Here is a 12,264-nt window from a genome sequence, read left to right on the forward strand (position 1 = left end):
CAGACAATGTGAGGTGGGTATCCTTGCTGCACTTTAGATGAGTGATAGCCAGCCTAATAGGGCATCAGTGTGCAGGTCTGCACTCAAGTCACAAAACTGGATGGGCAAGTTGCTGCTGAGCCAATGGAGGAAACAGAAGCCCGGGGGTCCTTGGCCATCCCCGTCCTGCTGAGCACTTGGGAAAACTGCAAAAGGGGTATATCACCAGGCGAACACCCAAGTGGTTAGGATTAACAGTTCAGCCCTACTAGGAAAATAATTCTAAATTAGAACCAGCACAGAAAGTGAAGTCCTTTCTCCCCCAGAACCTCTCATCCATCCATCAGGGGAGTGAAGAGAACACTATGGCTTTGTGTATGGACCAAACCTGAAAGACCCAAAGTCAAGGCCAGGGAGGGCAGACCAGAGAAGGAATTAGAAAGGCAAACACGTGTTTGTGGCAACTCCCTTCTCTGTGGACCTGAGCCCAGGTCTGACCCAAACATAGGGCAGCCACAACTTGTGTACCAGGGCAGTATCCTGCCATACAAGTCAGGTCCAGGAGTGAGGGAAAACTGCCCACCCGGAGTAGATAATATCTGGAAGGAATGAGTATTTGGGAAAAGTCCCAGTGCTCATTGAATGCCAACCAGTCTCCACCTTCTCCGGCCCCCTCCCACTGGTTCCACCCCTTTCAGCTGCTCTGATTCTTATAAAAACCCCACAGCCTTTCACCAACAGCCTGTAGTTGTCTCTCCCCACTGCTGCTCCAGGAGACGGTGCGAGTGACCCGGAGACACCATGAAGAGCCTGCTCCTTCTCTCCATCCTGGCTGCCTTGGCCGTGGCAGCTCTGTGTTATGGTGAGAACTTTCTCCTGCTCTCTCTCTGTTTTTGTTTTTTTCTTTTCTGCCTCTGACTTCAGTTTTCATGGATTTTCCCCTCTCCCTCCTTCTCTTCTTTCCTTTTTGCTCTTATAATCTTAGAGGACCATGAATTTGACATTTCCCAAGTCCTTTGAGCACTGATCTGCTCCATCAAGTATTTTTTTTTTTTTTCATCATATTTTTTACCTCTTCAATATCCAGACTCTTGTATGTAACTTAACAGACAAGTTCTTTCTATGGTAAGTTGCTCTATACCTGGAAACTTTGCTATTTCAGGGAAAAAAAAAAAAAGATATCAACTCTCCAGCCCCTAAGCTCTCATTTAAACAAATAAGGATGTTTATTTTGACTTTGGTTACAATTGGTTAAGGGTATTGGTTGAATCACTTACCTTTAAGAAAACCAGTTTTCACTCGAAGTGATATGTATGGCCTTCTCTAGGAGAAGGACAATCTTATGAAGTTAACATTTTTTTTAGTGAATGAATTTAAAAAAAAAAAGTTTTACATTTAAAGAATCTCAGAGAAAAATCACTTTCTTAGTTTCTATTGTTAAAAGACCAATTTTGCCTGGTTCTCTGTGTTGTTAAATATATGTGTGTCTGTTCAAAGCTAATGAAAAGAAATCTCAGGCAACATGATTTAGGTCATTCAGTCTTATGGTTCAATTATGTGGATATTCTAGGTTTCCTTGAGCCTCAATTATATTAACAGCTATCTGTAGTTTACTCCTTAGTCTTGAAATTATTCACCAGTTTTCTGTATCAGAGTATTTGGTTTTTCACCTTCTTTTTAACTTTTCAAGCACACTCATATGCTTATAACTATGAGTTTCTTATTGCCAAATTTACCTGCTTTGCCTAGGAGAATGGGAGAAAGAAGAAATCTTTTCCTTTGGCATCATCTCAGTTCTTTCTCTGACCTGGCATCGTGCCCAATGTGAGATGTCAGCTGAAGCCAGTGGTTTCTGTGGCTGTCAGTTTAACACAGGTTCTTAAGAGGCTTTCAAAACCTCTTGGGAACCTGTCGTGGAGAAGCCCGGCCAAGCCATCTGCCCAGCCTGCCTGGAGAGTCTTGCCTGTCTCCTCAATGTTATGTCCCTTCCTTGATTTCAGGTCCCAAATTAAATCAAGGAAGGCTCCCTGGAGACTTACATGCAGCACTTAAATTATTTTACCAGCCTAAAGACTTCATAGCTCTTAGAAAATTTTAGCTTAAACCAGGGCCACTGGCTCCTTTAACACCAGAAAAACTAAAGAGTAGATGTATCCCAGCAAGAACAGAGCTAGAGAAACAGCTCATAAATCCTAAATGCCTGAAATTTGTAATAACCACACTGCCAAATATACTCCTCCCATCTTTTTGACTCTTCCCTTCCCTTCCTTCCCTATATTTAAACTCCTGTGGTCTGTAAAAAGTAACAATAAAATGAATCTTTTTTTTTTTTATTCCAGAATCTCACGAAAGCCTGGAATCCTATGAAATCAGTAAGTAAATATTTGAATTCCTTATTGGAATCTCAGGTATTGAAGAATCTCCTAATTCTTAAAAAGACAAAATGATAATACCCATAACAGAGAGGAAAAAGAGGATATCTTTTGGAAAAGTAAAGTAAATTTTAAAAGTCAATGACTATAAAAAAAATCACCAGATGAGCAATTTTTAAATTTGTAAGATGGCAAGTATGCTTTCGACATACTTACGAACCATAAAATCTCCTTTGGAAATTTCAAGTTGGCACCACAACAACCACACAGATGGAAAATGAGGACTAGTGACAAATGACAAAGTACAGGCTTGGCGGCCAAGTCAGCTGGGAGACCACACACATCAGCATTCTGCTGGACACTATTGAATATAAATATAAATACTTATAAAGACTGAGTAGAGAAATAAATACCATGCTTATCTTTAATGTGTTTATGGTTTTATGATGTTTAAACTGTTCATTTACTGAAAATCTAAAATTATGTTTTAAGGCCTCAGGACAAAGAGGATTTCTCCTTATAGGAATGAAAAATACACTCGAGTAGAAATACCAAAATCGAGAAAGGCAAAATGACGACCCAAAGCAAAATAAACAAGCAAGGTCTATAGTAGCCTGTGTGCCAAGTCTCTAGTAACCCACATGTAGGTTATTAATTTCTTTGGATCAGGCAGTTTATGAAATTTGCTTTATCTCCCCCTTTACTCTTCATAGTTATGAAACTATGAAACTAATTTTCATAGTTACATGAAATACACAAATGAATGAGTGAGCTTTCAAATATATTTGTGTCAGAGAATACTCACAGAAATATTATCAATGACCGATTGCCTAAAACTCCACCTATTTTCTGTTTTAAGATCCCTTCATTAACAGGAGAAACGCTAACAGCTTTATATCACCACAACAGAGATGGAGAGCAAAAGCCCAAGAGAGGTAGGTGATGACACGTGATGGGGGAGATCATTATTCCCAGATCTGAATGGAGGGAGAAATGGATTTTTTTTTTTCGATAATATGTATTATTTCTAAGCATATTCCAAAATCAAAGAATTTAAAAACAATGTAGAAAACCAACTGAATTTCTAGAAGACTATTTTGTGAAAGGCCCAGAAAGGAGAGGGAGGGAGGAGGTAAAGGAGGAAAGACAGAAAATTTCTGTTTTTATTGAAAAAGAAAATTCCCCCTCTTTCACCTTTCCTCCTTGTTCTGTAAATATCTCTTCATCTTGGGGGAATCCCTGGTGGCTCAGACTGTAAAGAATCCACCTGCAGTGAAGGAGACCTGGGTTCGATTCCTGAGTCAGGAAGATCCCCTGGAGAAGGGAATGGCTACCCACTCCAGTATTCTTGCCTGGAAAATTCCATGGACAGAGGAACCTGGCTGGCTACAGTGCATGGGGTCACAAAGAGACACACCCGATCCACTAACACTATGGGATCTCTCTACGGTATTTTCGCATTCTTTTTTTCTTACTTCTCCACTTCCTTTACGCCTCTCAATTTGGGCTTTTTTTTTTTTTTTTTTTTTCTCACTTTCTAGAATCCGAGAACTCAACAAGCCTCAATACGAGCTCAACCGGGAAGCTTGTGATGACTTCAAACTTTGCGAACGCTATGCCATGGTGTATGGATACAATGCTGCCTACGACCGTTATTTCCGGCAGCGCCGAGGGGCCAAATGAGACTGGACAAAAGTCTCTTTCCAGAGCCTGGTGCCTGGTTTTGTATTCCCTTGCAGTAGCATTACTGAACTATATAGAAACATACGAATCGCTTAATTGTTCCTTAAACGTTCTTGTCTGGCTGCATCCCTCTTTCCTGCCCACAGGTTGAAAAGTAATGAATATGAAACGAAGTGAAGGTCAAGGGGGAATTAAGATGTGTGATTCTTCCATAATAAACTTCTGGTTGGATACTTACGTTTTGAGTCTGATTTCTTCTGGGAAAATACTGAGATATTTCAATCAAGGCCCACCTAGCCCAGAACAGGAGACTCTGTTAACCCTGTTCTAATGCTGATCAGTGCACAGGAAAACTAACCTTAGAAGACACTTGCCCGGCTGTAGTTTGCCTAGATTCTCTCTACCTCGGGATCAGTGAATGGCTGCTTCTTATTATGTGTTTTCCAGGATTTTCAAATATCATAGATGATCGACCATATGATTTTCCTGCTCCCAAGATTTAAATGGCTCCTAAATTCCTTCTGTGTGGTTTCTAGATTCTGTACCCTGGCTCATCACCCTTATCTTAATATTATCATATCCTAAGAGGCTATGGTTTTGACTCTTACTGGAACCAAAAAAATATGTGTGCTTCCAAAACAACTCAACATTTTTAGAGGATTTGAACCCGGATTTTGGAGCCATACAAAATACTAGAGCTCCCTTCAATCTCATTTGCCAATGAGGAGGCTGCAGAGTCTCCTGCTTGGTAATTAGGGACAAAATCCAGGATTTCTCAATCCCCATTCAGACCTTGTTCTTCTCTGCCCTGAGAACTAGTTCATGTCCATCTCTACATCCATTCCTTCCGATAGGCCCACTGCCTTCATAGCTTTAGTGCAGTATCTTTCTAAGCCTTCAAAACCCAGCTTAAGATTAAAGCACTTTATGAAATCTATAATGGTTAAATCCACCCAGTTCCCATCACAGTACTCAAGCCAGCATCCAGCCTCCCAAGATTCATATAGAGTCACTTTGCTGTAGAGCAGTGATTGGCACAACATTGTAAATCAACTGTATTTCATGTTGAGAATGCATGTATATAAAGATTCAAGTATAATGGTATTGTTCAATTCGTATTTTGATTAAATTTCTTTTTATGTATATTTGTCTAACATTATGGTAAATTCTTGGAGGGTAGGCACTGTAACTGCAATTTCTTTTCTCTCTATAACCTTGTTGCTATGTTCTGGCTGTAAAGGGTAATTCAATGAAAGCAGAAAAAAACAGACTGACAGTCATGGGGAGTGATCAGCCAATTCTGAAACTGATTCATCACAATAATGTGTTGTATAATTTCAACTATCATCATATTAATATAGTGATGGGTGTTTTACAATTTTCTAACCTTTTTTGCAAGCTCTAATTCATTAGATCTTAGAACAAAACAGAAAATAAGTAATATTAGATGGTAAAATTGAAACTCAAAGGGGTAACTTTCTGAAGATACTGTAGTAAATGCATGTTGGTGTGGTCTGGTCTGTTTTTCTTGTTCTGGGGTTTATTGAATTCTTGAAATGCATTGGATTTTAGAAAATTTTCAGCCATTATTTCTTCAAATATTTTCACTCCTTCACTCCTCCTTTGGAGATTGCAGTGATAAGCACATTAATCACTGGCAGTTTTTCCATAGCTCCAACAAATCATTTTCATTTTTATAAGTTGTTTTTTCTTTACTGTTTCATTTTTATGGTTTCTTTTAATGTATCTATAACCTTACCAACTTTTTCTTCAGCAATGTATAATTTACTGTTAATCCAATTGAATGTATTTTTCATCTCAGTCATTATAGTTTTCATCTCTAGAAGTTTGGTATAGGTGTTTTAATATTTTCCATGTCTCAACTTTTTTTCACATATTGGATACAGTTTCGGTGACTATTTGCTTCCCTGATGACTCAGTGGTAAAGAATCCACCGGCCAATGCAAGAGACGAGGGTTCAATCCTTGGGTTGGGAAGATCTCCTGGAGAAGGAAATGGCAGCCCACTCCATTGTTCTTGCCTGGAGAATCCCATGGATAGAGGAGCCTGGTGGGCTACAGTCCATTGGGTCACAAAGAGTCAGACACAACTGAAGTGACTTAGCATGCACACACTAATTTCCAAGTCTTAAAGTTCCAGGAACCAGATCTATAACCATCATTCAGATAATAAAGTGGGGACCCAAGGTCCTTAAGTGCCAGACCTCTTATATATTATACAATATTAAATTAATAGTTTTTGAGCTGGCAAGGAGCTCAGCAATAACCTAATTCAACTCCTTCCTTTTAACTGAGTAATTTGAGAGCTAAGAGACTAAATGACTATTCCAAGGACAGGTAATTCTATCCTCTTAAGAAATTTGCTCGTATTGACCTCATAAAAATCTAAGCCCTTAAGTCAATTTTTAAAGGGTTATAAACAAATGGTCTATATATTTGTATCAATCTCCAACTGGTCACACTTCCCCATCTGATAAAGCTATTTTTAATGTAATTTCCACCTCAGTCAGAATTCTATCTATGTTCTCAGTTCCATTTCTTTTTTGGTATATTCTGGTATATTTTGGTATATTCCAGAGCTAAGACAGATAAAGTGATAGCTCACAGGTTTTACTATTTCCCTTTCATGATCTTGGTAAGTCCTTTCATAGGAGTAGTAAATCCTGGGAACCAAAGAGTGTTTAAACACAGACAAGATATTCTGCTCCCATCCCATAAAAGCAATTTAGCATTTTAGCATAGCATTTGAGAATTATAAAAACTACGGAACTGGGTCTTCCACTTCCACCACTTGGAAATGTGAAATTCTCCTTTAGTTCATCTTGCTGTACTTCAGTTTCCTTATGTCAAATAAGATGATTCTAGTTCCCACCTTAGAGTTGTAAATATTAAATAAACGAATATATGTAAAATGCCTGAAATACTGCCTAGCATAGAGTAAGTCCTAATAAGTGGTAAGCATTTCTTCTGTTATTTTTTATTGTACTATTGCTATTACTATAAAGCACCATACTCTGGATCTTAAGAAATGACAAGACAATTCGTCTTTGGAGAGTCTCATTTATATCTTGAAGGCAGTTATAACAAAAGACCATTGGTAGCACTGGCCAGCTTGTACCCACACCATTCTCCCTCTCTTCTACCTATGCTGACAAAACATGCAGTTTCAGAAGATCAAGACAGGATTTAAGGAAAACGTATGATCTTAGCTTTCATGCTCAACTAGGCTTGGGATTCTTATAGCCACACTTTTGCATCATAATAAAATAATAAAATATCCACAATAGAATGGAGTTAAACGTAAATACTTACATAGTAGCAGTATGTTCAACATTATTTTCATTCATCAGTTCAGTTCAGTCGCTCAGTTGTGTCCAACTCTGTGACCCCACAGACTGTAGCACACCAGGCCTCCCTGTCCATCACCAACTCCAGGAGTTTACTCAAACTCATGTCCATTGAGTCGGTGATGCCATCCAACCATCTCATCCTCTGTTGTCCCCTTCTCCTCACTCCTTCAATCTTTCCCAGCATCAGGGTCTTTTCAAATGAGTCAGCTCTTCGCATCAGGTGGCCAAGGTATTGGAGTTTCAGTTTCAACATCAGTCCTTCCAATGAATATTCAGGACTGATTTCCTTTAGGATGGACTGGTTGGATCTCCTTGCAGTCCAAGGGACTCTCAACAGTCTTCTCCAACACCAGAGTTCAAAAGCATAAATTCTTCGGCACTCAGCTTTCTTTATAGTCCAACTCTCACATCCATACATGACTACTAGAAAAATCATAGCCTTGACTAGACAGGCCTTTGTTGGCAAAGTAATGTCTCTGCTTTTTAATATGCTGTCTAGGTTGGTCATAACTTTTCTTCCAAAGAGTAAGCATCTTTTAATTTTCATTCATACATCTACCTTTACAATAATAGAAATCTGCAAGTAATATTGTTGTTCTACTCTGAATTTTTGAGCACCATGATTATCCATCATTAGTAGACTTTCCTTCAACTTCTCCATCTTACTGCTTCTGGCTTAGTTTTTTGTCACATTGTAACAGATCAGGATGAGCTCAGCCCTTAGGAGGTGGCCATTGCTGTGCCTCATTACTCTGCTCCCTGTCACTAGGCAATAGGTCTTGCTCAGCCATTGTTCAGGTGCCTCAGTGGGACCCTCCCACAAGCAACCAACTGTAATGAGTGGCCATTAGCTGTCCTGCTCAGGTTTTGGTCAGTATTGCAGTGGGGCCTGCCCACTGGTAACGGTCAATGAGGAACAACTGGGGAAACGACTCAGTCAAGGGTCAGTGGTGTGGTGGTCATCAGGTGGAAAGGAAGTTAAGAGGCAAATTCAGGCCTTCTCCTGGAGGCCTTCCAGCTCACCCAGCCTTGGGCCAGTGTGTAAGCCGGGGGGCCTGGGGAACAGACTGGGGACTACATCCTGGGAGCTCCAGAGCCCTGACTAAGGCCCTCCACTAGCCTTGAGGAGTGGTGAACCTCTCCCCCATCCCTGTCTCTGTGACCTTCTAGCAGTGGCCGTCTGTCTGGGTCGCAGTTTTTGAGACCTGGTCTCCTCATTTGTGCAGCTTGAGGAGACTGAGGGGCAGTTGGATGCCTGGCTCCCTCAAAGATGACAGCTGGGCAGGATGTGGGAACCTGGCCCTGAAGGAGCTGCCAGCTAAGATCTGCCTCTTAACCAGGACTGGGACCTTGGAGTGTGAGAGTTGTGCCTTGGGGCTTTGCACTTTCTGGTCAGGACAGAGAATAACATTCATCTGGTAGAGATTTACAGGAACATCGTCACTTGACCATGACCAGACCTCAAGAAAAAAGGACCTGACACCGAGAAGTCTGCAACAACTAACCATGCCCATCCCTCACCTTTGCCTTTAAAGGGACTTGCTGAAAGCTTTCAGTAACTTTGGGGTTCTTAGGGCATGAGCCAACCATCTCCTTGTATGAATCTGAAATAAACCTCTCTGTTCCAAACTCTAATGTTTAGTATTGATGGGCCTCACTGTGCCTTTGAACACACAGGCTTGTGATTTCGGTAACAATATTACAGATTCTTTACTGTCTGAGCCACCAGGGAAGACCTTACAGAACTCTAATGAGAATAAATTCTTTGTTGTTGTTGTTAATTTATTTATTACTTATTTTTGGCAGCGCTGGGTTGTCATTGGATGTAGCACACAGTCTTTCTCTACTTGTGGAGAGCAGGGGCTACTCTTTGCTGTGGTTCACAGTCTTGCTCAGGCTCAGTAGTTGTGGCTCACAGGCTTACTTACCCTGTAGCATGTGGGATCTCCCTAGACCAGGGGTCAAACCATGTCCCCTGCATTGGCAGGTGGATTCTTTATCACTGGGGGCACCAAGGAAGTTCAAATGAGAGTAAATTTTACCTCAAGTTCATTTTGATTTGAAATTCTGAAACATTGCCTAGATTGCCTCTGAGTTCTCATTTGTGAAGTAGGGTCCAATTTCATCCTAGATGGTCCTTCTCTGAAACCCAGACATTGTTATCTCTCTGACCATCACCATCTTCCATGCCCCCTCCCCCAGTAAAAATCCCTGACAATTGAAATTAATTCAGAATTAATATATTAGTCTACTCTGCTTTTTCTAAAAGAATGGGAAACCTGTATTGGGAAAGTGTTAAACACCGTAAACCAACAAGCATTTTATACTGGTGGGTCTTCAATAGGAAGAATACATGGATCTGAGAACTGAGGTCTAAAAGCAAAAGTGGCTCCATTATATTTTTTAATCCACATGAGGAATTTGTTTTCTATCCTTAAAATTCTAGTATCTGTGAGCCTGGAGATCCTGGTTCATATGGAGAGAACAATTCCACCATGGATGTTGGAAGAGTCCTACTTAAGCTCCGGCTAGTCCTAGAGCAGGCCTTGGAGTGGGCGAGCTTCGGTAGCTGCAGCCTGTGGGCTCAGTAGTTGTGCCATGTGGACTCTTCCCATACCAGGGATCAAACTTGTGTCCCTGGGGTTTCCCTGGTGGCTCAGTGGCAAAGAATCCACCTGCCACCTCAGGAGACATGGGTTCCATCCCTGACTCAGGAAGATCCCACAGGCCATGGAGCAATTAAGCACCTGCGCCACAGCCATAACTATTGAGCCTGTGCTCCAGATCCCAGGAGCCGCAACTACGAGAGCCCCTGCTCCACAACAAGAGCAGCCGCCGCGATGAAAAGCCTGAGCATCACAGCCTGAGAGTAGCCCCCTCTCTGCAACTAGAGAAAAGCCTGTGCAGCAACGAAGACCCAGCACAGCCAAAAACAAAAAATACATGAAGTCAGGAAAATCCCTTGGAGATGGAAATGGCAACCCACTCCAGTATTCTTGCCTGGGAAATCCCATGGACAGAGGATCCTGGTGGACTACAGTCCAGGGGGTCGCAAAGAGTCAGACATGACTTAGCAACTAAATAACCATCACCGTTAAAAGAAAAAAGAATCTGTGTGTCCTGCATTGGCAGGTTGATTCTTATCCATTGCACCACCAGGGTAGTCTCACTTCTTTCTTATCTCCCCTTCTCCTGCTGCTTCAGTGTTAAAGAGTCAGAATGTGTCATGGCTCAGTTGGTCAGTTTATGAATACATGTACACACACACACACACACATATATAAAGCAGAGGTAGGACATGGAAAGCTTTTGATGGGATCTAAATTCATCCTAGGATTGAAATTGACCCCAATTTTTCTGAATTTAAAATGTAGCTCCCCACCACCCATCACATTGTGAGACTACATTGAGATTCATCTGTTAATTTCTTTAGAGAAATAAACTGGGTGACCTGTTGGGGGTTTTTTCCATCTCTCATTTCTGTGAATTCAGGCATTGAAAGCTAACCAACAAACATGAAAGCCAGAAACATAAGTCATCTGGGGTTGTTAAAACATGAGGTTAAGCTTTGAAAATACTGTTCAAGAAATGCGCCCTTTTCTCTGTTTAATACAGGAGATTTTTATGGTGTTTGCCTAGAAACACTCTGATTCCTTTCCTTTGGATAAAGCAATATACAAAATTTGTCCCTACCCATTTCGTCTAAGGATAATGACCACTTGACCACTCCTTCTGACAACAAACCTGTAATAAAGTAGGAAAATTAACTGCATACATTTGGATGCATGTGTTTAAACATCCTGAGAGAACTTTCCTTCTTACAAAGAGTCTTGGAAATGTTTCTAAAGGATAATAATTCTGTATTATATAAGTACTCAAAGAAAATCAAAAGTGCTCAGTCATATCAGTGAGTTAGTCCTCAAACTTGAGACTACACCAAAGAAGATGTTTAGAACTGAGAAAGGGGAGATAAATTTTTCACTAAACTGACAAGCACAATTCTATAAAATAGCCACAGTATTTTATAGCCACAGGAAAAGGTGGCTAAAACTAGAAGTTTAGTTGAAACATATTAACAAACAGCACCCATCTCTTTGGAAAAAAAGTGGAATTGGGAATTCGAATTAAAAAATAGAGCAAATTTAGACCAGTTTCCCAAGCATCTGTTCTAAGGAACAATGTTGCCATCAAAATCCTGCCAAAAGTTGTTTTATGTTCAAATATGTTCTACTGTTTTTATATATCCCATTTCTGAAACATATGTGTACATACATGGAGAGAGAGAGCTTTTAATGTATGAAGCCTTCTCTGTGGTCCATCAGTAAAGGAACCTGAGTCCGTTAAACACAGGGCTTCACAAGATAATTTGACAACAGACCATTCTTTTCAAAGGGCATTGATCAACATCCTGCACAACCAATTTTAGAATTAGTTAGGCCCAACCTCTCACTCTTTCCCTCAATAGTGTGGCTAGTATGAATTTAACATTTAAATAGTTACCATGTACCTGCTCTATGCCATTCAATATGCCATACAGTAAGAGTAAGTACAGTTTGCACTTAAAACTCTAGTGTTATGAAATTCTCTAGGTCATGTGATGCATTAGCTCACTTTTGGATAACTAAATGTTAGGATAGAAATTTTTCTGAATCACTTTAAACTTATTGGCATTAATGCTTCTCTCTAGAATAAAACAGAAGGAATATAGTCCACTGCTTCATTTCTCTCTTTTTTTGAAACTTCTACATTTGATACCTTGCTCAGACACCTTCACACTCTCCTGAATCTTTTTTTTTTTTTTTTCCTTTCTTCTTTTTAAAAACTTTTTAGCAAACAGAAACAATGCTTCACTTATGGGTA

At 40.3% G+C, this 12,264-nt stretch overlaps 1 protein-coding gene across 1 annotated transcript; it reads left to right on the forward strand.

Annotated features, from left to right (window-relative positions):
* Nucleotides 1-668: 668 nt before the first annotated feature.
* MGP (matrix Gla protein) lies at nucleotides 669-4,271 on the forward strand. Its single transcript, XM_019961509.2, has 4 exons — nucleotides 669-841; nucleotides 2,319-2,351; nucleotides 3,211-3,286; nucleotides 3,893-4,271. The coding sequence occupies exons 1-4, from the start codon at nucleotides 781-783 to the stop codon at nucleotides 4,032-4,034; spliced, it is 312 nt and encodes a 103-aa protein (XP_019817068.1). The 5' UTR covers nucleotides 669-780; the 3' UTR covers nucleotides 4,035-4,271.
* Nucleotides 4,272-12,264: the final 7,993 nt, after the last annotated feature.

The sequence above is a fragment of the Bos indicus genome, chromosome 5, assembly GCF_029378745.1.
Source record: "Bos indicus isolate NIAB-ARS_2022 breed Sahiwal x Tharparkar chromosome 5, NIAB-ARS_B.indTharparkar_mat_pri_1.0, whole genome shotgun sequence".
Taxonomy (NCBI): Eukaryota; Metazoa; Chordata; class Mammalia; order Artiodactyla; family Bovidae; genus Bos; species Bos indicus.

Excerpts from the sequence above, each read along its gene's own strand:
- MGP (XM_019961509.2), top strand. The coding sequence starts at position 781 with ATGAAGAGCCTGCTCCTTCTCTCCATCCTGGCTGCCTTGGCCGTGGCA. Across the intron at positions 842-2,318 it reads CGTGGCAGCTCTGTGTTATG|AATCTCACGAAAGCCTGGAA; the intron begins GTGAGAACTTTC and ends TTTTTATTCCAG. Across the intron at positions 2,352-3,210 it reads CCTGGAATCCTATGAAATCA|ATCCCTTCATTAACAGGAGA; the intron begins GTAAGTAAATAT and ends TTCTGTTTTAAG.